At 36.8% G+C, this 25,293-nt stretch overlaps 1 protein-coding gene across 2 annotated transcripts in view; it reads right to left on the reverse strand.

Moving 5' to 3' along the window:
• si:ch211-186j3.6 (neural-cadherin) overlaps nucleotides 1-25,293 on the reverse strand; it is a 298,085-nt gene that overhangs the window by 57,658 nt on the left and 215,134 nt on the right. For both annotated transcript variants that reach the window (XM_052561240.1, XM_052561239.1), the window contains 2 exons: nucleotides 13,440-13,666; nucleotides 3,165-3,442 (listed from right to left, as the gene is read on the reverse strand). In XM_052561240.1, the coding sequence (XP_052417200.1) occupies nucleotides 3,165-3,442; nucleotides 13,440-13,666 (505 nt within the window). The remainder of the gene's footprint in view (nucleotides 1-3,164; nucleotides 3,443-13,439; nucleotides 13,667-25,293) is intronic.

Here is a 25,293-nt window from a genome sequence, read left to right on the forward strand (position 1 = left end):
TTCCCATTCGCTCATTTTCTGCCAGCGCAAACAGAGAGAAGAATCCACTGGTTAGCTTATGAGAAATCTACAACGATCTACCCCATCCTCCATTTACAAATCCACCATTAATCCTGCTTTCCGACTCTACATGTTGCTTCTTAAATCTTGACATCCAGCCCTCAGCAGAGTAATGAACACAGTTCTGGAATATGCAGCATGTCTGTATCTGTATATCAGAAATACTATTTTAATAAAGCACATAGTATTTGCTATTGCAAGAACTACACTGCAAAAATCCTTATTCCAGTGTTAACCTGTAGTTTTTTATTTCCTTTAAACATTTCTAACCAAACACTGTGTTACAAGATACATACTGAATTAAGTTTAAATATTTTTTCTGTTTACTTTAAAGCAACAAACTTAAATTGCGTATAAACAAATCCTATTTTCTATGCAGTTTTGAAGGAAGTAAATTTATGTTGCTTTAGGAATGTTTAGATATTAGTACTTGGGGGGAAAATAAATACATTTTTGCAGCATCCTCCTAAACAAACTTTATCAGCTTCATGTTTGCTTTATGAATGCACATAATGGTTGGGAATTGAATCAACATTCCAACCCAAAAAGGCAGATTATTTTTTTCATCATGCATAGGATGGTATAACACAAATCCTTTTACTCATGAGAAAAATATCTGTACATAAGTAAAACATAAAACAAGTTACTAAACCTATGATAAAAAAAAAAAAAAAAAAAAAAAGTGTTGTTATTTGTTAAATGGTTACATTTATGTTTAAATTGACTCTAGTTATAAATTGCATCATCTGTACACAATAAAGCTCAAAATCTTTATAATGGTAAATACAGTTTTTTTGCAGTATCCATTATTCCCTCGCAAATCCAACTAGAATTTATGCTAACAATAGTTATCAATAGTTTTTATTTTTATTTTTATTCATTTATTATTATTATTATTATTATTATTATTATTATTATTATTATTATTTTAAAAATGGTTGGGGTAATGAGATGTTAAAAATTTTTCAGGACTATTCTAACAAGGGTTTACTGTCTTCGAATAAATGTGCTTGACATCAACCCTCATTCTCGCTGATGTACATTTACAAAAGATTTGCAAATCTTCTCTATCTACTTAATTCTAATGAAGCACGGACATGGTACATGGACTGAATGAAAGTGACTCTTGATTCCATTTGCGATATTCATGAAATACAGATAATAGAAAAAGGACCTTGAGAGCTAAACACTCCTGGCTGTTTGGATGTTTGATGCATGTGAATTACAGCGTTTGTGCAAGAAAACAGTGATATTTAAAGCACTCTCCTGCACGACTGTCTCAGTCTCTCTTGACACAGAAATAACTAAGCAGTGTGAGTGAGGGACCCAAAAGCAATTTTATTCTGCCAAAGCGAAATATTCTTATAGACCATGTCATATCAATGCATACTAATCCCTATATTTCATAGAAATGTATATGTTTGATAAATCGTTCCATGTGAATGCACACAGTTCAAATAAACATTTTTCATACACACAGTCGTAATTTCACACTGAAAAACTGAAAGGTTTTGGAGCATGCCTGAAGGCTGAAGAAGACCGGAAGGTTGACGTAACACAGACGCAACATTAAGGTTGTTGCCTGAGGACATTATTAGGATTAGAGGAGGGCTTGAGGCATGAACTGTTCTGGCCCACAAAGCCAGCTCAACACATTACATGCTCGCTAGGTCTGACCACTCACAAATCCGCAGCTTCAATCTCTTCTTTTAATTAAACCACTGAGAGCTAAATTAATTTCTCCGTATTTTTCAAGGTGATTAACATGAAGCGTGGAAAGCGTAGACATACTGTATGTCAGAATGGGATGCTAAGCCATGGCACGTGTATGTATTGCGTGTGCAAATCTTGCACTGGTATTTTTAAGGCTTTCTATGATGTAAGGTCATGTCATGCAAAAGAGATTGGGAGAATGTGTAATAGAGCTTTATGTGTGTCAGTCTCCCCTGAAATATATGCAGGTGTGGAAACAAATTTGTGCATGTGCGTGTAATAGGAGTGGTAGTGTGCTCTTAATAGGCTCTAAGGTGAATGGACAACACATAAATTATACAATAGGCAAATGTGCAATTTCATTTTTTAAATACCCCCTTTGGAAGATGTCATGCCGGTATTTATGATATGTTCATTGCTCTGCATTTTTAATTTCCCTGCGGGAAGGAAAAATCATCCATATCACAAGCAGCGATTAGAATACAACTCACATCTGCAACCACATCTCAGATATCATTAGGAGCTTCCACATGGCAGCTGCTCTCTTGATTTGGATCTAAATCAGCCCACACATACTAAAACACTAAGCTTTATAAATCACTGCTAAGCATCCAGTAGTGCCCTAGCTAACTGTTATACAATCTTACCGTATGGTTTTGTCAACTCAGGGCTGACACTACTGTACTTGCTATTCATACAAAAACTTTTTTCACTACTTTCTTCCCATCCGTCTCTGCCATTTTTCGGGGGAAATAAATGTATATAAATGTGATCAACAGTTTTCAGTCCATTAATCTGTTAAAATATAGTTCTGGACAAAAAATAAATAAATAAATTAATTAATTAATAAATTTACTGTATTGTATAAAAATATAACCAATGCACTACAAATGACATTTCACTCATAAGTGCTTGAAATCCTTAATGACCTTTTAAATTTGTCCTTGTTTGAATAATGTTAAGGCTTCATTATATTGCTACTGATCTCTGCCTTACTGGTCACTGTTTTATTGTCAACATATTTATTTTTGTTCCAATGGATACAAAAAGGTGCAATTATCTCTGAAAACTCAATCCAGCTTTTCTAATCAAACATGGTGAGAAATCTGACATCATCTCAACTCAAAAAGCATCTATGCATCTAAGTGCATGTGCATTGTGAGCTTCATACAGTTTCGTCAGGCAACAGTTCTCATCCTAATGTAATGTTTAGACACTCTTTTTGGTTGTTTTCTCAAAGAGCTGCTGAGGAACCTGCTGCAGATTACAGACTGCTAAAGGAAGCCTGTTGTAAACATCTCACTGCTGTTTCGTTCACTTTCTCTCCATGTGTGAAGTGAATTATAGTCAGTTGAAAAAAAGCTCTCAAAGGAAAACCTGTAATTTCTCACCTGTATCCGCTCTGCGTGTCTATACAGACTCCTCCGTTGTGGCAGGGGTTTCTGGGATAGACAGAGCAACTCTGGTGGAGGTGTTCGCGTGCCGAGCAACTGCAGACAGCTGTGGCTTCCACCGTCACTGACACCAGAGCCATGCTGCCTGAGTCGACCACCGCTGGCTTGTCAGACACGCTCAGATGGCTGGTGCAGCCCCCTCCTCCCCGACAGTCTGCATCCACACACTCATCTACATGAACCTGAGTCACGTTGACTTGAAGAAAAGACTGGAGCTGGATGGGGAAGGGACATGGAAAGAGAGAAAGAAAGAAATCCATCACGTGTGAAGTGCAGCCATAATGATGGAAGACAAATAACAGAAACTAATATAGAGTAAAGAACACATGTGGACAGCTTTATTATTTAGTCTTTTTGACCCAGAGCCAGATTTTGAGTTTCACTCACTGAGTGAAATAATTATGTTTCTACTCAAAACTGCTGTTAAGAAATAATAACATATGGTCAGCAAGACTGCACCAGTGCGGCTTGTCATGTTTTTTCTTGATGACCATGAAAATAATTCATTTTAATCAGATGACACAGGTAAGAGTAAGACATTGGGTCTATTTTTATTTGCGCTTTCTGCCATCTCAGTCTCTTTCAACTTAATACTGAATCTCAGTGAATACTTGCCTCACAGACATGATAAATATGTGTATAGAAAGCTTTTAAAAAATTCATTTTAAATGAAGTGAGCCACGTCGAAAACTAATAATAAATAATCCATATGAAACCAACGTGAGGTAAATTTTTTCCTGTCTGAGTTCATTATCTGTAATGTGACCATGCCCCTAACCAAGTGCGCTATTCAAACCATAATCACCTAAACTGACACGAACATGTGAATGCCTACATCTCCTCCTTCAATAAAGCATGGCAATTCAAATTTATCAAGGCTACTTTTCATTTCTGGAAGAAGACACACTTAGAGGAATAAGCCAGAATTTACCTAAGAAGAAGGTGATGTGCAAGTGGAATTTAAAACTGGTTAGTGTCTTCTGCTAGTTAGCAAAGCATAAAAAAACAATCTGAACTGATAAATAACAGATTGGAGATTAAAATAAAAGCAGATTTGTCTGATTTTAAACGAATAAAAAAAAAACTGAGATGAAAAACTTGAGCCAGAATTGAATTTTTACTATAGTAAGATAAACGTTCAACGATATCTTCAAAAATATTTTTTTTCATTTTGGCGCACATTTTTTTTTTATATAGTGTTGATATGGTAACTAATAAATCTTGTATTTTGTTATGCTAGCATGTGTGGAAGTATTCAAACCACCTTTGTTACAACTAACCCTGTGATACTTTGTGCCTACATGTATTAAATCAATTGAAACATTTTGAAATATATGTGATTTCATTGCATAAAAATATCTCATGATGCCAGGAACTTTTTTTAATGTTCTGTCAAATATAAAACAATACGATATAAAAGTAATATGAGAGTTTACACTGTAACACTATGTGAATGTTAAGAGTCTAAGAATGTTTAGACCAATGTTTACTGTGAAATACTCTATTCACAGATATGTGTAGATATTTACTTATTATTTGCTTAACAATAATAATTTATTATTTTTGTATTTTAGATGCAAAGTATGTTTGTGTCTATGACTACAAAATCATGTTTTTTGGGGGGGGGCGGGGGGTGAGCGGATACCTTGAAGACTTCACTTCAAACCCCTGAGAGTGCTTTACCAACATCACATGTTGTTCAACTGGGCTGATGTTCTACATAAATATGGTTTATTTGTTTAATATTTAAACAGGATATTTTCCGTAATGGCACAAAGTTGTGTGACTATTTGTATCTGTGTTTAGATAAGTGTGCTCAATAATGTGTCTCAGACCTTCAATGTGTATATTTTGATTATACTGTGCTGTAAAAAATAAATAAATAAATAAATAAACACATTCATGCTGCTAACATATTATTGTAGCCCAGTGTAGCCCATGTCAGCCATTAAAGTGTTTTTAAGATACTGAAAAAAGCATAAATGTCAGAGCATGTCAAAATGTGTTCAGGGCCCGGAAACCCCTTCAGACACCAGAGGGTTAAAAGGTTTATACAAAAAATATAATTCATAATTTACTCTCACTCATGTTGTTTCAAACCCAAACTAGACTTTGGTTAATCTTCAAAACACAATTAAGATGTTTCTGTTGAAAGTAAAGACTTGAAAGTCCAAGTCTTGAGAAGAGATTACAATTACTTTATAAGATATATATATATATATATATATATATATATATATATATATATATATATATATATATATATATATATATATATATATATATATATATATATATATATATTTATATAGGTTTTTATTTACATCAAATAAATTATTCATTTTACAATACCTTTATAACCGTTATAACAAAGTTTAACAGGTTTGGTATGACATGAGTGTGAGAAGATTACACAATGACTTCAAAATAACACTTATTGTTTCAGTTTTGTAATTATCGGTGTGCCAATTTTGCTCCGTGAAACAATTCATTTAAAACTGCAGTTTAAAATATTAACTCTTATTAGATGTGCTTCAATCCATGTTCTGTAAATTATTTGATGTACATGTGGTCTGTGTTATGTAAAAAAAAACAAAAAACATATTAGCTAATTGAAACAAAGGTTCAGTGGATGTAAGAGTTCTATTAGTAGAAAATATATTACTTATCCAATTGCTGCACATTTCCTTTATTTTAATCACAGTGTGTCCTCCCTATGTTTCTTAGGGATCGAAAAGGTGCCCGTTCCACCAAGAGGGGGTGACATTGATACCCTTTTATTAAGAAGTAAATTATTTTGGATTGTGACTTTGCAAATTTTATCACTCTAGGGGTTAATGAAGAAGCATGATTTAATGCAATGTTGTAAAGTGTCTTTATTATGTATCTGAGTGTCTGCTTGATCAAGAGGGGATGATATTGTAATCCTGTTAAGCGAATTGTCTGATATTGTGACTTTACCAACATGGTTATTTTCTTTAAATAATGGAACACCATTTATTTGTAATGGTTTAAAGTGTTTTCTATTGCATATTTGAGCCCTTGTTATTTATAACTTATGGATTGGTGATTGGTCCACATGTAGTGTCGATGACATTCATTGGTTGGGAGTTTTGTCTTTAATAATATGCATATGTCTGATGAAGGTCAGTGGACTGAAACGGTTCTTGTGCTTATGATAAACTTCAATATTTAGCAAGTGATGTATTGATAACGATTGCATTGTTTTATATTCAGTTTTGTAATAAAAAAAGAAGTTGATACTTATCAAAATATAAAAAAATATATATATTTTTTTTTTTTCTTCCTTATAATTGTAGTTCCTTGCAAGTGGTTTATTGTGACTTCCATGCCCATCCAGTCTTGAGCTGGTTTAGTTGCTCAATAAACCAGCATGGTCTTCTTCGTGAAGCTCATTGACCAAGGAAGTCTTGCTGATTAACATACATTGACTTCTAGGCCAGTAACACAGCAGCACTCATATGCTGGTGTCCATCTATTCTATGCCAATCTTTTCAGCTGAGCTACCCTCAAATTAGCATACAAATAGCAAAACAAGTCCAACCAAGTTAACCAAAAAGACCCCAAACCCACTTAAACCTGTATAAACAGCGTTCAGAGACACTGGTGGACGCTCACTCTATTTCATTCTTGGACACATTGCACACTCCAGAGACTCTCTGTGCCTGTGCTTTTCCACAAGCACATAAACGGCACGCAGATAGCCCACGTCCACAGGGCTGCCTCTCAACTTTCACACCATTTATTCAAATACAACATCTGAAATATAGCAGTTTGCTCCTCTGTGGACTGAGCAGTCAAACAGTGATTGACCTCTCCTACACTAACTCAAGCAGCCAGCACACTTAAGGGAAAATGAAGGGGTAAAGAAACAAGAGATATCGAGAGATACAGACAGAGAGACAATAAAAACAGATGTTCAAGGTGATAACTACTCCAAGATTAGCTGGGACCTATTTGCCGGGACATTATTCTGACTTGGCGGTGGTTCATGGAGAGGTATTTTCTACACAGCAGCTGTGGCAGAGTGATTGATGATGCTGTTTATGTTGATTTTATGTGTGATCTGAAGGGGAAACTCTCAGGGAGAACAGGGATATGGTGCAATGCGCACAACAGGGCTGGACAGGCAAATGTCACAATGTGTTATGGTGGGGTGAGAACAGAATCAGTGGGAGTAGCGTTAGGCCTCAGAAAGGGTTTTATTTTAAATCAAATTGAACATAAAATATTTAAAAAGGAGAAATAAAGTGTACATGGGGAATATGTGTGAGACCTGAAAGGGCACAATAAGGAGACTCTCACTGACTTCCCTGAGTGCCCTGCAGACAATGGGAACAGCAGGAGTTCTCCAAGCTGGCACTTGGGGTTTCACAATATACCTCTATTGACGATAAGTATCGTATTTAAAATATAAAATATTGATATGTTAATACTACACATACAATGATATCATAAATAATTCAGCGACAGCAAGCAGTAATCATGTTGATACTTCAACAGAGATGGTGGCAGATTTGAACCTTAACACAGGTTGCCACCTGTATAAAAAAAAAAAGTTTTTTTTTATTTGTTTTAATGCTAAAAGACTGCAGGAAGTTTTGTATAGTTATGGTTACACACTGTCTCTCTCTCCTGCTCTAATTTTTCCTCAGTTTCTATGCATAATATCAAATAAAATCATTAGCTTGAGTTCATCAATGTGACTGCCCATGTTGGTGCACCTTGGCAGCATTCATTGCCACTCCCTTTCTTTGTGCACAAACACATTCAGCCTTTAATGGCACCATTAAATTCAGATACACCTCATCACACACACACACACACACACACACACTGTCGGCCCTGTTTGTACTGTGCTGTTCCTCTTTCATGCCCATTTCAGTCTGGAGCCCGGATATTGGGTGGCATTCGAAGAGATGGGGCAGAGAAAACATGTTCATATACAAAAAAACCTTGCAAACAAAATGGGGACATGAACAGTTTATTTTAGTTAGTGACCTTTATGTAACAAGTATAAAACTCAATCTATAGGGATGCAGTGATATTAAAATTATTGCTTTATTATTGTGTAAAATAAATAAAAAAATACATTTAAATTTACTTTATCCTAGAAGCACATTGTATTCTTAATTTTCACATTATATTTGTAGTGTTATCTTGCACTAATTATTGTTTTATATGCAATATGTACAGTCACCTAAAGGATTATTAGGAACACCATATTAATACTGTGTTTGACCTTCAGAACTGCCTTAATTCTACGTGGCATTGATTCAACAAGGTGCTGAAAGCATTCTTTAGAAAAGTTGGCCCATATTGATAGGATAGCATCTTGCAGTTGATGGAGATTTGTGGGCTGCACATACAGGGCACGAAGCTCCCGTTCCACCATGTACCAAAGATGCTCTATTGGGTTGAGATCTGGTGACTGGGGGGGGCATTTTAGTAGAGTGAACTCATTGTCATGTTCAAGAAACCAATTTGAAATGATTCGAGCTTTGTGACCTGGTGCATTATCCTGCTGGAAGTAGCCATCAGAGGATGGGTACATGGTGGTCATAAAGGGATGGACATGGTCAGAAACAATGCTCAGGTAGGCCATGGCATTTAAATGAAGCCCAGTTGGCACTAAGGGGCCTAAAGTGTGCCAAGAAAACATCCCCCACAGCATTACACCACCACCAGCAGCCTGCACAGTGGTAACAAGGCATGATGGATCCATGTTCTCATTCTGTTTATGCCAAATTCTGACTCTACCATCTGAATGTCTCAACAGAAATCGAGACTCATCAGACCAGGCAACATTTTTCCAGTCTTCAACTGTCCAATTTTGGTGAGCTTGCACAAATTGTAGCCTCTTTTCCTATTTGTAGTGGAGATGAGTGGTACCCAGTGGGGTCTTCTGCTGTTGTAGCCCATCCGCCTCAAGGTTGTGCGTGCTGTGGCTTCACAAATGCTTTGCTGCGTACCTCGGTTGTAATGAGTGGTTATTTCAGTCAAAGTTGCTCTTCTATCAGCTTGAATCAGTCGGCCCATTCTCTTCTGACCTCTAGCATCAACAAGGCATTTTCGCCCACAGGACTGCCGCATACTGGATGCTTTTCCCTTTTCACACCATTCTTTGTAAACCCTAGAAATGGTTGTGCGTGAAAATCCCAGTAACTGAGCAGATTGTGAAATACTCAGACCGGCCCGTCTGGCACCAACAACCATGCCATGCTCAAAATTGCTTAAATCACCTTTCTTTCCCATTCTAACATTCAATTTGGAGTTCAGGAGATTGTATGACCAGGTCCACACCCATAAATGCATTGAAGCAACTGCCATGTGATTGGTTGATTAGATAATTGCATTAATGAGAAATTGAACATTATAAATGGAAGTGGCCCATGGAGTGGGGATTCTGGAGTGAGCAGGGCACGTACGTGTCATTATGTAGTTGTTTGGAATGCACTTGGCAAAGGGAGTGACGTAATTTCCTCACAAGGTGTGTTCAACATCATGCAGCACTGCACAGAGCGATCGGCTAGAGTAGCCGCTTGCAGTCGGGGGCAGAACTAAAAGCAGAGACATCAAGTCGGACACTTTCTGCTCTCAGTAGTGACGTTCTCATGGTGTTTGCATACTGTATCACAGATTAAGTAAATAACAGGCAAATATTTGTCAAATACACAGACGTTTCAGAAACTTTTCATGAGCAACAGAAACACTTTTTATATACTGCTTGATACAGTGCCAGGGGTATATTTGCTTTTATCAGTGTTCTTTTTTTTTTGATGAACATGACTCAATATAACATTGTCATGTGTTGAATCTGGCCCAACATGAAACAGCTGTGTCGTCATCAGGGCTCCTGCAGTCGCTCTGAAAAAGCTGCACTAGCTGAGTCAGCCGGAGGCTCTCAAGACGCTATTGCAGTACTTTTAATATGCCACACGTGACAGTGACGTGGTATCAGCAGCAGTTCATTTTTTTTCCACTTATTGTGGAAGCATTTAGTTTCGTTTTATTTGGTTAGTGTTGTTGGTAATTGTTCTATGTTTCTGGGCCACTGAACGTGAAACCAATAATGCATAGTTTAAACGTATAATCAAAATCAGTGTGATCTCTCATTGAATTCCATTAATTGGCCTTCAATGGCTCGAGTGTCCATGTGTATCTCAAGTGTGTGTGCCCAACTGACTTCAGATCTACTCATACACTTTACTGCACTGCAGAGTCCCTGTGGAACAGATCCAGGAGTTGTTTTCAAGACACACGAACACACATACACATTTGAAGCTGCAGAGCATAAAGATGCCTGGTGTTAAACATTCACCCACACACACTTGACTCTCTCTCTCCCATTCTTTTTACGGTTCTGGTTCTTTACAAACACACACACACACACAATGTGCATCCTCCACAGAGCGTTCAGGTCTGACTCCCACACTCGTGCCTGCTTGAGGAAGTGATTTGCATGTATTACCTTGGACATTAAACACTCCAACTACGAGGTCTCACATTTCATTTTGCACTCGCAGACAACCAATAAACCATTATTTTATATGAGGCAGTTAGGCTCAGGTAACAGGAGAGAAGATTCACCAACTCCCTTTTCTAATCCTTCTGGACGCTCTAATTTCTCGCTCTCTGTTTAATTTCTCTCTCTCCCTATTCCTGGAGGAGAGCATGGAATTTCTTCCCCGTCTCCTGCTCAATCGTACTGTCAGCTAATTTCTCAAAGGCCCTCTGGGGGGCCCGTCGGGATTGGAACCACAATACCCAGAATTCCCAGAGGGAAACTGTTCCAGAGAGGCTCAATGATAGCACAGGATGACACCCAAGAGAAATACAAAGTGGGATCTACATACACACATAAACAGGCAAACAAGTAGGAAGATTGGACTTTGTTTTGTGCTCCCCGCTTACAGGGACTAAACTTCATTTTGGACCAGTGGCTTTTCATGTTTCTGTTTTATGATTCAAAACAGTGTGTGTTTCTTAAACATTTGATTTCCTGAAGAATAGGTTTAACAACTGCCAAAGGGTGTTTTGGTTAGAGAGCGAAAAGGCTTGGTGAGGTGTGGAACCGATCCACATGATACCATCATACGTGACTGAGCTTTTCTTTCAAAAAGAAAGAGTAGAGGTCCTCCCCTGCCAAAGCAAACCTGAAGGAACAAACATTCACATAAAAGAACTGGAACAGAGATCGATGGGAGGTGCTATGTGCATAGCATGTAAAGACGCAACAAACCGAGTAGTAATTTCAAAATTATTCAGAGAGTAAAAAGTAGTGAAGGCAAAAAAATAAAAAAAATTCTAAATACGAGCAAAACAAAAGAAATAGTGTGGGTGTGCACGAGTCAGCAACTGCCTGAATAAAGTCGAACAAAAGGGCAGAGGCAAAATGCACTGCCTTCGTGTTTGATACAGTATGTAATTACGAAAATTTCTGCAAAAGCCGAGGTGATGAGAAGCGTTTTTGAGAAAGGCCAGTGTGAAATGGCTCTGACAGCGAAGATCCAGCTGAAAGCTTTAAAATAATTGTATTTCCCCTCCTTTATAACATGCACTCAAATAGAGTGGGAAATTCATAGGAATCTGATTAAATGCAGAGAATGGCTCTAATTGTTCTTCGTTCATCCTCACTGCTTCCTTCTGTGTTTCAACCTGCTCACTATAGGCGCACTATTTCTAGAACGTGCCATGTATGTTTATTCTGAGGGGTAAGTCTCATAATAATTTTTTTAATTTATTTTTCTGCAAACTTGTTTTAGCTTTGTCTGCTAAAGACCCAAATGTATTTTTTGAATTTGAACCGATTACCCCTCGAATTTCACAACAAATAAAAAGCTTTTCTGAAAACTTTTTCCCCCTGTGTCACTTTCCCTGTTTATCAATGACCCTTTCATCAGGATTTACTATCACTACAGGGAGACTTCTTTTTGGTTTTCGAGCTTGATGCAACAGAGTGTGTTTTAGTGAAGCGTCTGACACTTCACAGGGTGTCATTTCAGTTGCGTGTATTGCAGAAGGGGTGTTAGGGGGCGAGATAGAAGGGTGTACCCCTGGGAAATGAGCAGAGTGCTCAGAAAAATCCACTTCCACCATCCTAGCATGGCCGTGGGGGAATCCTGAGCTCTACAAAGTATGCATTGTAGGCAGGGGAGCGAGGTGGAAAGCAAGGGGAAGAGAGAGGACTGCTGGAGATTATGGCAGTGCATTACGTATCATTTAAAAAGTTACAGACGTGAGGTGGGGGCTCATCTCTGTCTCTCTCCTGCTGTTCACACTCGTTTCTTCCAGCTCTCTCATAAGCCAACATCACACAGCCTACTTGACACATCCGAGATTCAGTGAATGGAGCCGACAACTGGCCGAAAATAGAAAAAAAGCTATTACATCAGATTCCGATGCAACAGTTCTGTGCACGAGCATGAACTGGCTGTTCTCGCTGATCTCTCTCAAAACCCTGCCAATGCATGTACCGTAAGCATGGCAATTTTAATTGCATTGAGTTTTATTTAACTTTTTTCATTCCATGTCTTGAAATTTATTCAATTACTATGGGTGGAGACAGGCAACTCACTTTCCATATCAGTGAGTTCATCTGTAATTACCTCTCTGAATTTTCACTTTCTTCTCCCACTATTTTTAGTAACTAGACAAATCAAATTTGGGTGAAACGATTGAGAAAGAGAATAAGGGAACATTTTAAGCAGTTTCTTCCAGAGGATTAGAAATCCCATCATTAATAACCTCTAGCTTCCATCAGTACTACTTTCACCGTCTCGGCTCGCCATTTGCAGGCCATTTTCCAAGCCTCTTTACGCCTTGTAATTGGTCCTGATCAATGATTTTGCGTAGGAGACTGATGCTTTTAGATCGGTTGAATTTTCAGCTCTTTTGCCTATAGCAGTGTGTCTTTTCTAAGAAAGAAATTGAGCTTATGTGTGATGTCAATGAAAAGAGAGCAAGGGAGAGTGAAAAGTGACACTTTAGATTTGACTGAAATGGTACAAAGAGAGCTGGGTTAATACATCAGGTCTCATCTTATTATGAATAAGTGAAAGCAAATGTAATTAGTGTTAAAGCATTCAGTTATTCCACACTGAAGTGCACATGCTTTTAGAGTGATTCCTAGGTTAATTAAAAGGTCTAATATAACTATATTCATATCCCTGCATTTCAGACAGGCCTTACTTTTTGTTTATGAGCTGCAAGGTATCCATGGACTCTCTCGGCCCTGAGGAATGGTGTGCTGTGAATGGAGAACCTCACATCCAGAGTCCTGTGCCGCTCTTCCACCAGACTGAAAATGTTGATGTCGTCTGCCCCCACAGACAGCATGTCTGACAGGAAGTCGCCTAGCAGCTCGTACCTGTTCTTCAGATTGCCACGGCGTTCCATGAACTCTGTGGCGGAGATATCTGTCAGAGACACAAACATAAATGCATGACACAATGATAACAGAACCGTATAAATATTACCTATAAGCTAGAAGAATTCCAGAACATGGTAAAAACAAAACAAAAAAAAAAACAGCACCATTCTTAAAATGATGTGCAGAGCTCATGAAAAATGCATGGTGACGTTTTTCCTCGTCAACACATCTCGCTGTCATTAAGTGAGGTTAGTGCCTGTCAGTGGCTGTTCGCACAAACTCCAGCTGACATACCATGTCAAAAAGTATAGGACGAAAGCTCAAACTACTGCATGCAGCAAGTCTTTGTCACCATGGTAATAGGTGCCTGTGCTTTACAGTCACGGTTCCCGGCATGTCTTGACGAAGCTGGTCACGGCCTCTGAGCTTTGCTAGTAAATTGTGACACTTCTGCAACCGTCTGACCATTGATTCGCCTGTGCTGGAGCAGTGCTTTCTTCCAAAAAACCAATGGACTGTTCTAATTGGGATGCTTAGCCTACAGTTTGGGACTATGAGGGGGGTTGAATGGTGGCCCCAAGGGAGGTGTTAGACCGACTGAGAGAGATCCCAAGCTCAGTCTGTCCCCAGGCTGAGTCAGTGTCCCTTGGGCCAGTGCTCAAGAGAGGCAGGGGTGTCATAACTCTTTCTGACACTTCACAACTCACAAAGGCAGAGGGGCATATTTGAGGAAATTGGGGGAGATTTTACAGTGACAACAGTGACATGGAAACATGCTCTGGATTTAGACTTTCCTTGTTAATCCCCTCACCCTTAGGAAACCTTAAGAAAAATGAGGTAATGCTGTGGGTATAAACGGGATACAAAAAGCATGGTAACAATTCAAAGTCCAATTTTAACTACATATTTTAACTATTCAGAGTGAGGAGTCACGTGCTGATTGGGGTTGATTTGGGCGGGGTCTGAGACGGTCGGCCATGACGGTAGGAGATGCTATAGGTTGCCAGGGGTAACACCTTCAGAACTTCAAAGAGGCGCGACTAAACATTCCAGAGCGCTTTAATTTTTCTGCATTTATTATTTCTGTGGGACAGAAACGGATCTATAAAAAAGCAACGCAAAAAGATAAGGCAAAAGAAAAGGGACCTTACAGGAACCAGCTCACCAAGCGCAAAACAGTGGTATTTGGAGAAGCTCTCAGGCATCCAAAATATCGACCCAGACGAGCTCCCTGTAGAGGAATGCCACAGATACCTGAACCATTTACCTTCATGCACATATATGGACAGTTTTTGGTGTAAATTACTACACAATGCAGGAGTTTAAAAGACACAAGTCTTTAGAAAGTTACGAGGCTTTCTGCCATGGCTGGGTGTGGGTCTTGGCCATCTATAAGCCTCCAGGTGGTGAAAACAGTTGTACTGGACAAAGTAAGTTTCTTCACATGCATTTTAGTGTGTTGTAATTATATTGCATTTAGCAGACACTTCTTGACCAAAATGACAAAGTAATTAGTCAAGTAATTAGTAAAGACTGTTTCGTAAACACTAGATTGTAACGAGATGTTCAATGTACACAAACGTTTCCAACATGTTTTGATGTCTGCTAAAGCTGTGTAAGTTTAGGTTTTTAGCTGGAATTTGATTTTAGCTCAATGACACATACTGTACCAGGTTTTTGTGTTGAGGTACTCAGCAGCAGCAGTAGTGACTTCCAGGCATGGTAAAACAGTGCGGAATTGCAAGAACCTCCTCTACTACAGAGTTAACAACACAGGTAAAGAATCATGTTTTGCCGCCGGAATCCTGCCAACATGGCAGAGAGGGTGAGATACCGTAATATCTCTGTACCATGACGACAACTCCTCACTCTCAATATGCTAATAGTTTGTTTTGATGGTCCCTTAATACACATTTTACTGACTGTAAATTTAATTTTGAAAGTATAAAGTTCAAGTTATTCGACCCGAACTTAGCACTCTACTAATAATCTAATTACTATTGACTTTTACATGCAGTTTCAAAGTTACTTATATTTAGTAGAATGTCTAAAGTGGACTATTGAAATAAATTGTGACCAAAAACATAAAAAGTGTTGTGTGTATAAGAAAAGAGAGTTATTTTATAGTCTGCATGAAATCAAAAATGAGTTTATTTACTTTACTAGCACACATAGCTAGTCTTGATAGGAACAATTAATCCGTGCAAGTTGATCCTCAGAAAAAAAAAAAAAAATTCAGCAAGGCTGCATAAAACTCATCAAAAGATAATGTTGCAAAAATTATATTTCAATTAAATGCAGTTTTTGTGAACTTTCTTTTCAGCAAATAATTCTGAAAAAAAAAGAATTCACACTTCAGTAATTAGCACACTTCATTAATTGATAATGAGAAATGGTTTTTGAACAGCAAATCAGCATATTAGAATGATTTCTGAAGGATTATGTGCCACTGAAGACTGGAATAATGGCTGACAAAATTTCAGCTTTACTATAACAAGAATAAATTACATTTTAAAATGCAATAGAAAAGCAATTTTAAACGGGAATATATTTCACAGTATTACTGACTATTGACTTAAAAATAAACTCTCGCAGACTCCAATCTTTTGAATAGTGGAGTATATATAATCAACACTCTTTTCAGTTGTTTTAATCAACTTCAAAGGAGAATATATTGCATATTACACACAGTCATTTCAACATACAGTAGTGTTTTTCCAAGAGTTTTGTTATTGTTCTTTTAAATGACTTGAAATATTTTCTATTCTGACAGCTACATAGTGAATGCTAATAATCCTTAAGGCCTTGTTATGTGTCAAATTACAAGTGGTGTCTTTTTTTAAAACTTATTTCTATAACATGCAATGTGTTTGCGTCTTCCTTTACTCTTGCAACCCCACATCCCTTCTCTGATGGCGGTTGTTCAGTTCCATGTGCCGCACAGACCTGAACATCCGTGAAGTGAATTATTAGTGCTTGAAGACTGTCAATCATGGAGGTTTAGGTGGGGGCAAGGAAGGAGACTGTGATTAGCTTTGGGGGGTGCAGGAAGGGTGGTTGTCTGCTCCCATCAGGAACTATGTGTGAAGAGGAGACTCATCATGACAGCTGGGAACAGTCTCAAACCTGGCTTTGATCCAAGCCCAGATCAATCTTGCTCCCCTTCCCACGGGCATTAAGCAAGGGGTGTGCTTAAACACACACACACACATACCTAAACTTAAAAATACACAGGGGATCATAGTGATTTATGGTAAGACTTTCAAAAATAATGTTAATAATAATAATATTTTTTTCTATTAATTGAAAATATTGAAATAGATATGTCATTTTGCACATAAAGTACAAGACAAGGACTCACCACACTGTTCTTACCAAATTATAAATTAAGTAGATGCTAATTCTTAAAGATTCGCTAATCTCATAATATGATAATGCTTACACACACATGCATGGCATTTATAACTTCTCTCCAATATAAACATCAAGGACAGTACAGTGCAGGAAGTACAAGGATTGGACAGCAGAAGACTGTGCAAAGTTAAAGCAAGAGTGATGAAGACGTGGTATGAAGATCATCACATTGAAATTTTGGATCTGTGGCCAGGCAACTCCCCGGATCTCAATCCCACAGAGAACCCGTGGTCAGCCCTCACGAGTGGACAAGCAGAAACCCACAAATTGTGATCAACTCTGAGAACTAATAAGGCAAGAATGGATTGCCATCAGTCAGGATTTGGCCCACAAGCTATTATCCAGCATGCCAGAGCCAATTGCAACCGTTATATTATAAAGAACAAGGGTCAACACTGTAATATTGTCTAATATATTGTTTTTGCTAATAAAAGCTATTACTGAAATTATTAAAGCAAATCTTATCTACATGAGAGTGTTTGCGTGCAGGTGACTGCATATAATGAGCTCAGATATGGGAAAGACTGTACCTCGCTTTCATATGAATTACATAATCAGAATTTTTTTGTTTTTGATTTGAATTTGTTCATTTAAAAGTAGACACTTCAAGCTCAGATATGGGAAAGACTGTACGGTTTCATACGGATTATATAACCAGAGAATATTTGTTTTTGATTTGAATTCATTAAAAAGTAGACACAAGCTTACTGTAGACATATTTCTCATGTCTCTGTCAAATTTTACTGAGTTTGTGACATGTAGTAAGTTGCTCACGGAGACCTAGATGGCAGAAAGTGCACCCTGTTTGTTTATTTTGCAAAAGCACAATGTTTTGTTGTTACTGTCATGGTGAAAAAATAAAAGTAGTCCCTTTTTAGATTTGATTGATTTGTCTTATCTGTATCTGAGTATTTAAAGTTTATCTGTAAATCAGGAAAACTGAAAGTGAACATGCTGGTGCGCATAGGGTTAAAGACACTGAATTAAATTTTATTCTTAGATGGTAAATTTAGATTCAAATTAATATTTATTTTAAAACGGTTTAAATTATTTACTGTATGTAATGCAAGTATTTTATAAGTAACTGTAATTAAATTACCTAAAAATGAGCAGTAATCCCTTGCTTTACATTTTCAGTGGATAATTAATTTAAAGTAATTTAGTTACTTAGTAACACGTTACACCCAACACTGACTGTACTATTAATCACAGATTCAGCTTAACTGATGAGATGTGTATGACAATCACATATGATTTATCATGCAGCCCTTGTTTGTTGATCAAAAAGTGCAAAATAGATGAGGAAAACTAGGATGCTGGGTGTATTGAAAATGGCGCCATTACTGTCTAAAGCATTTGGAATGGTGTGCTGTGATTGGTTAAGCGGATATATTGCATTCTGCAAAAAAGGAAGACTGGTGTTTGTCGCGGTTAGGAAAACAATTGGAGACAACATGACTTAATAATTTTGCATAAAATTAAAAATGTACTTTTCAATACCGACCAGATCCAATCGTAATTTTGACACTTTTTGTAATTTATTTTTTGCATTTTTATTGCATTTTGGAACCAAACTCTTCAAATAATGAAGCAGCAAACTTTGCAAAACAAAATATATGTCACTAGCAAAACATTTAGCCATGACTAGTGAAGTCTGATCTTTGAAAAAATATAAAGGGTCACTAACTTTGTTTGCTCTTTCTGTTTTTCTGTTTTTTTTTTTTTTTTTTTTTACTGAACTCTACAATAAATTTGTCCTATGGTTTAACACAAATAATTAAGAAAAAAAAAAAAAAACCTAACTTTTTTTTTTTTTTTTTAAGATATTTGAGATCAAAACAAATCTGTGGTTCTTTTTTGTGTGTCACAGCATATCACATCACACTAAAGGACATAAATTGTAGTTATTATATGATTTATGTTTAATTGTGAACATGTCAGGAAGAAAAATAAGTTTTTTTTTTCTTTTATAATAATGTTCATCAAAGCTGCATGTGTGACTCTACTAAATATGATTGATATTCAAACTATATTTATTGAGATGTGAATAAATTATATATGGTTACTCTTTGTAAGGCATAATTTTGATTCTACTTACTTTCTGCATTGTTCTCTTAGGATCTCCTCTCTTCTGGTGAATCCAGTTTAATTTTCTCTATATATTTCACAGTGTTCTCTCTTCCACTAATTTCGGTATCTTTATGACATTATAACAGTACAGGTTTTCTATACAAAAAATAAAAAAAATACATCAGAAAATAGAAAATGAAAATGATAAAAAAAGAATAAAAAGGAATTAAACAAATATTATTTAATTATTTGAAATGCTTCTTAAAGCTGCGGTAGGTAACTTTTGACGCTCTAGCGGTTCATAAACAGAACTGCTTGCGTCTTGCGGAAGAACATCGTAGCCAGAACTACTTCTCTCTGTTTATGTCTGTGAAGAATCACAAAGGTACTGGGTTACTCTGCCGCGGTACCCCCGAAGCAATCTAAAATAGTCCGAATATAAACACTTATTATAGGTGCACCCTAGTGTTTCAGGACAAGCTAAAAACACGGTTTGGAAAATGGATTCATGGTGTACTCGCTAATTATATACATTTTTCTACATTTTGAACACAAACAAAGTTACGGACCGCAGCTCTGATTGGTTATTTTTTACCGGGAGCGATGGAGTTTCTGCAAATGGCAATAGGACCACTGAGATGAGCCAGAGGAGCTTGATTTTTTTCACAGATTATCTGTCTCATATTCCACTGTCAGGACATAATGACAGGTTTAATAAATATGTAAAAAATATTTCTTTACAAAAGTTCCCTACAGCACCTTTAAAGAGACCTTGTCCTCTGGTGTGACATCTTTGTCCTGTGGTGTGAAAGTAAAGGTGTCACACCGGAGGACATTATCTGTCACACCAAAGGACAAGTCAGTCTTTTTCTGTCAATTAATGACCTTTCTATTCCAAGCTGTCCTGTCAGGACTGAACCACAGCAGACTTGTGAATGAATGAGTGCAAAACAGCATTCCCAAAAACCTATCACAATTCACTGTCTGGGTTATATGAATATGAATGTAGTTTATCTGTAAAATACACATAGTTTGTTACACATAAATGAACATTTGTGCTGCATGATCTATTAAATAATAAAGTAATATAATTCACTGCTGCAAAACAGCATATTGCAGTTATTATTCAAGTTTTTTTGTAATTCAGTTGAAATGAATGCAGGTTACACTGAAGTAGCCTACTATTTCAGAAACAGAAAATATGCAAATGAGAACTGCTTTACAGGGGCTTTAGTTGTATAAAAATGCAGGTTTTTTGGGGGCATATTGATTACAATTTGTGTAACCATAGTTTAACTACAAATACCATGGTTATACTATGGTTAGAACTTAACCATGGTTTTATAACTTTGGCTACTATTAAACCATGTTAAGTTCCATAAACACAAGTGCCAGGATACAGAGGGCTAACCACCGCAGGCTGAAGAAGAGATAAAATTAAAAGAAACACTGACAGATTTATTTTGTAAACCAACCAACAGAGTTTGGTCAAACACAGAGAGAGAGAGCTGCTCTTTGGCGAGGGTTAGATGGTGTATGCGGTGTTAAATTTTAGATTAAGCTCTGCCAATTACACGGAAGGACTGGCAGCTAAGGGTGTGCGATATTGAAAAAACAATTATAACTCAATATTTTCTTGGATTTTACCCATAACGATAATTAGACAATATTTAGCGGAGCGTGTTATTGTGCTGATCTAGTGTTACTGTACTGGTAGTCTTAAGGACAACCGTGGTCAGCTGACTTTGATATTCTTCATATTCTGTGCGGTAGTCAGTTCACAGCAGTGATAGAAATGTATCTTTTCCAATAAGTTTAAATTGATTTGTATCTTTTATGGTCATTTTAACAGTTAAGCCTTTTTCCTTTTTTTTTTTTTAAGTGTGCATAATCTTTTGAGCCAAATTCTTACATTTAATCAGCCAATTAGAGTAATAAGACATTTGGGCTGTTGTCAAGTAAATAAAATCAGTATACACAGAATTAATCTTTGCAATTCAGAGGAGAAACAGAAGCTGCATCTGAAGTGGCATTTAGATGCATTTACACACTGCTTAATGCAGGACATTAACACTAGAGCTGCCAGAGGTCGCTGTATACCTAAAACCACCAGCAGATACATTTTACCCTTGTACATTACAACTGTATTCATGTGGTTAAAGAACACATCATTTCACTGTATTATGCCACTGTCTTTACAAAGAAGTTTCTAGAGTCATGAAAAGATTATGTCTAGTCATCAACTAAAAATATATTTTTATCCTGCTGTTTTATGTACAAGACTTTTTAATGCAGGCTACATGAATCCATAATGGTCCGTAGCCTAAGGTAAAAAAATAAAGTAAATAAAATGCCTTCACTGACAAGGGAAATTAGGAGGTAGAAGCCTAAATATTTGGGTGGTACATTATTATACAATGTCATTAATCGATATATTAAGATATTAAAAACCTTTGCTATTTAAATTACTAATATAACCTATAGAATACAATAAGCAATAATAATTCACCACACTGCATAGGATTATGTGATGACAAATTCAAGCACAGATAAATATTTATTAATTTTTTTAGTTATATAATTTATAGTTTGAATAAGAGAACAACACTGTTAAACTTGGGGAATCAAAAACAAAGTTTTATTTATTACATCATATTGATCAGATTTATTTATTTATTCTGCAAATGGCCAGGCTAGAATATCAACACCGTAGCGAACAATATACGATATGGCAAGACAAAAATTTAATAATTAAACCAAAGTTTGACCAATTGGAGTTATCATAAGCTAAAACATGTAAATATTATATCTGTATCACTGTCAGATGAGCCGTCAGATGGTAAGCTGAACAAGGATGCAACTTACCATCAGACTCTCCATCACTCAAGGCATTTAGTGTTTCTAATACCTACCTTCCATAAATAGCCTTTTTTGTCATTTTTACTTAATTTATGAAACTGATAACCACTAAATCAGTGAAAGGCATTGCCTAGAAATGTACAATGTTAAAGCATAAGCGACAAGAAAACTACAGCGTGAAAACACATGCAAATAGACTGAATTGTGCAGTGAAAAAAACAAACAAAAGAACTGTAAATGCATATGCTCACAAGTCTAACCAGTTTTGGGCACGTTTGGAAAGTACCTTCAATATGGCAGCCATGGTTGTTTTCACTCCGAAGTGGCCTTCGGAGGATGATATATCCCGCTTGGAATGCACCATCTGTAGGTGTTGTGTTTGGTCTTTGCAATTTACTTGATAATGTTAAATCGTACCATCATTAAAACAACAATTAAGATATTATCGCAGACCTCTACGGGAGAATCCTGACAATTAAAGGCCTTAATGGTTGAACCTGATGATCCTGTATATTTTGCCACACACTTTTCCTTGCATTTCTTGTGTTTGGCACTCTCTCCATGTTTAACATAAAAATGTGTAGATTCTGTGACGAATGCTGTGAGTGTTACCTGCAAACTGTGTCCGACAGGCTTTAAAATGAATGTAGTGCAAAGAGCACAATGCATTTTCATAGCGAGTTTTTCATGCTATTCTCTCCCCGAAAACTGTATGCCTTCTTTTCGGCTGGCGGATCAACATTTATCACATGATCACTATCACCAGCACTATTATTAGTAACTTTAGGTGGTTTACAAAATAAATCTGTCAGTGTTCTTTTCATTTACTCTTTTCTTCTGCCCTTTGCATTTCCTGCAGTAGTTAGCTCCCTGACACCTATATGACACGATATATATATATATATATATATATATATATATATATATATATATATATTTTTTTTCACAAAAAACTATTTACGTGCACAAAATAAGAATATATATATATATATATATATATATATATATATATATTTTTTTTTTTTTTTCACAAAAAACTATTTACGTGCACAAAATAAGAATATATATATATATATATATATATATATATATATATAACCCAATTCACATATGTACTGTATAACTGTTTACAAAAATTTTGGAATGTTTAAAATTCATCATAGACTGTGAATGTGTGAATAGCCTTGGATTTGGGTGTGTATTATTTAGACTTTCCTGGCAGGGAACTCCTCCCACACAGGACGCTTGTACTTTTTAGCCAATCAGATTTTAGTCTGTTGATTGATCAATCATAAAAATACACAAAACACCATTGTACCCCCCTTTAAATAGCTTTGTAAAGGTGTATTTTTTACCTTTGCATGCTTAAAACTTTGAGGTAAAATGGGCTGTTTAGATACACTCATTAACATGAGTTAGCCGGCAGCTACTGTTCAGTCCAGACTCCGAGTCAGGGGCGCAGATGGGATTTTTTAACTGGGGGGGACCAAGCTGTCCAGTAGTCAAATTTTTTCAGTCCAGAAAAATCACCAGCTCAGTCACAGACGAGGTCTTTATTTTTTTTGTAACAATTCAAAAAAGCAAACTTTCTTATATTCTAGATTAATTGCACACAATCTGAAATATTTAAAAAAAAAAAATTGTTTTAATTCTCATGGTTACGACTTACATCTTAATAAAATAAAAAATTCAGTATCTCAAAAATGTTAATATTCTATTTTGAGGTTGATTAGTTTGGTAAATTTTGATTATAAATACAGGGTACCTCCTGGGCTAGTTTAGAACATGCAACCACAATTATGGGAAAGACTACTGACTTGACAGTTGTCCAGAAGAAGTTCATCAACACCCTCCACAAGGAGGGTAAGCCACAGAAGGTCATTGCTGAAAGGGCTGGCTGTTCACAAAGTGCTGTATCAAAATATATTCATAGAAAGTTGACTGGAAGTAAAAGGTGTGGTAGGAAAAGGTGCACAAGCAAAAGGCATGACCACAGCCCTGGGAAGATTATCATGAAAAGCTGACTAAAGAACTTGGGAGGGAGACACCACACTCAGACGTCTTCAGGAAAAGAGCTAGAGCTGTCACATTCCTAGAACCAAGCCAATCCTGAACCAGAGAATAACGTCTGAAGCATCTCACCTAGGGTAAGGAGAAAAAGAACTGGACCGTTGCTCAGTGGTCCATAGTTCTCTTTTCAGATGAAAGTAAATTTAGCATTTCATTTGGAAATCAAGGTCTGGAGTCTGGAGGAAGACTGGAGAGGCATAGAATCCAAAGTCCAGTGTGAGGTTTCTGAAGTCAGAGATGATTTGGGTGCTGTGACGTCTGCTGGTGTTGCTCCATTGTGTTTTATCAAGTCAATGCAGCCATCTACCAGGAGATTTTGGGAGCACTTCCATCTTCCATCTGCTGACAAGCTTTATGGAGATGCTGATTTCCTCTTCAAGTAGGACGTTAGCACCTGCCCACAGTGAAAAAAAACACTTCCAAGTGGTTTGCTGACCATGATATTTATGGAAGCATATGGGTAGCATTATTCAATTTGGGATGTAATATGCAAAATGACAATGCAATATGTAAAATGGCAATGCATTTCTGTATTTACATTTAAATTTTCCAATACATTTGTGCAAGGTTTGGTGCAAAATGAAAATGAAAATTAAATTACATAATTTTCATTTGCCATTTACTACACCAGTTTTAATATGTAAAATGAATATTAATTTTAACGCTTTATAAGTTGCAAAATTAAAATGAAAATGTATTACAGAAATGATTAGATATGTCTAACATGTTAAAGCAAAAACTGTGGCAAAATGATCATTTAAATGCTATTTTTCTTAATTGCATTAACACTCACAGTCAAGACACTTACGATTGCATTTTCATTCGGTGTCCCGCAATGAATGTAGCAAAATTCAATGTGCACATTGAAAATGGATTCCGAGCCGATCACGTGTCCCCGCCCTCGCGCCACGTCAATCATTGTGTGAACAAGGCGGGGCTTACAGAAGGTCAGAGACTCAAGTCTCAAGAAGAGGATTCAATCAAGTGAGACAACATGGACAAGACAGTTGGTCCGTGTATGTTTTGATCATTTCGGTTTATGGCTTCAATATTTCATTCGCACTTGTGGGCGGAGCTGAAACGGTGCTTTCATCTGATTGGTCGAATCGGATCGGTTTTCATCTGACAGCCTTCAGCTCGGTCTTGTCATTCTTTCAGGCAGAATAAGAGTCAGTGCGAGTGAAGCACTGTAATGTCTGAAACCACCGCTCACTGTTAATTAGCATAATATTTGAATCAGATGTAGCTGGGCACATAATT

The sequence above is a fragment of the Carassius gibelio genome, chromosome B7 (genome assembly GCF_023724105.1).
Source record: "Carassius gibelio isolate Cgi1373 ecotype wild population from Czech Republic chromosome B7, carGib1.2-hapl.c, whole genome shotgun sequence".
Classification (NCBI taxonomy): Eukaryota; Metazoa; Chordata; class Actinopteri; order Cypriniformes; family Cyprinidae; genus Carassius; species Carassius gibelio.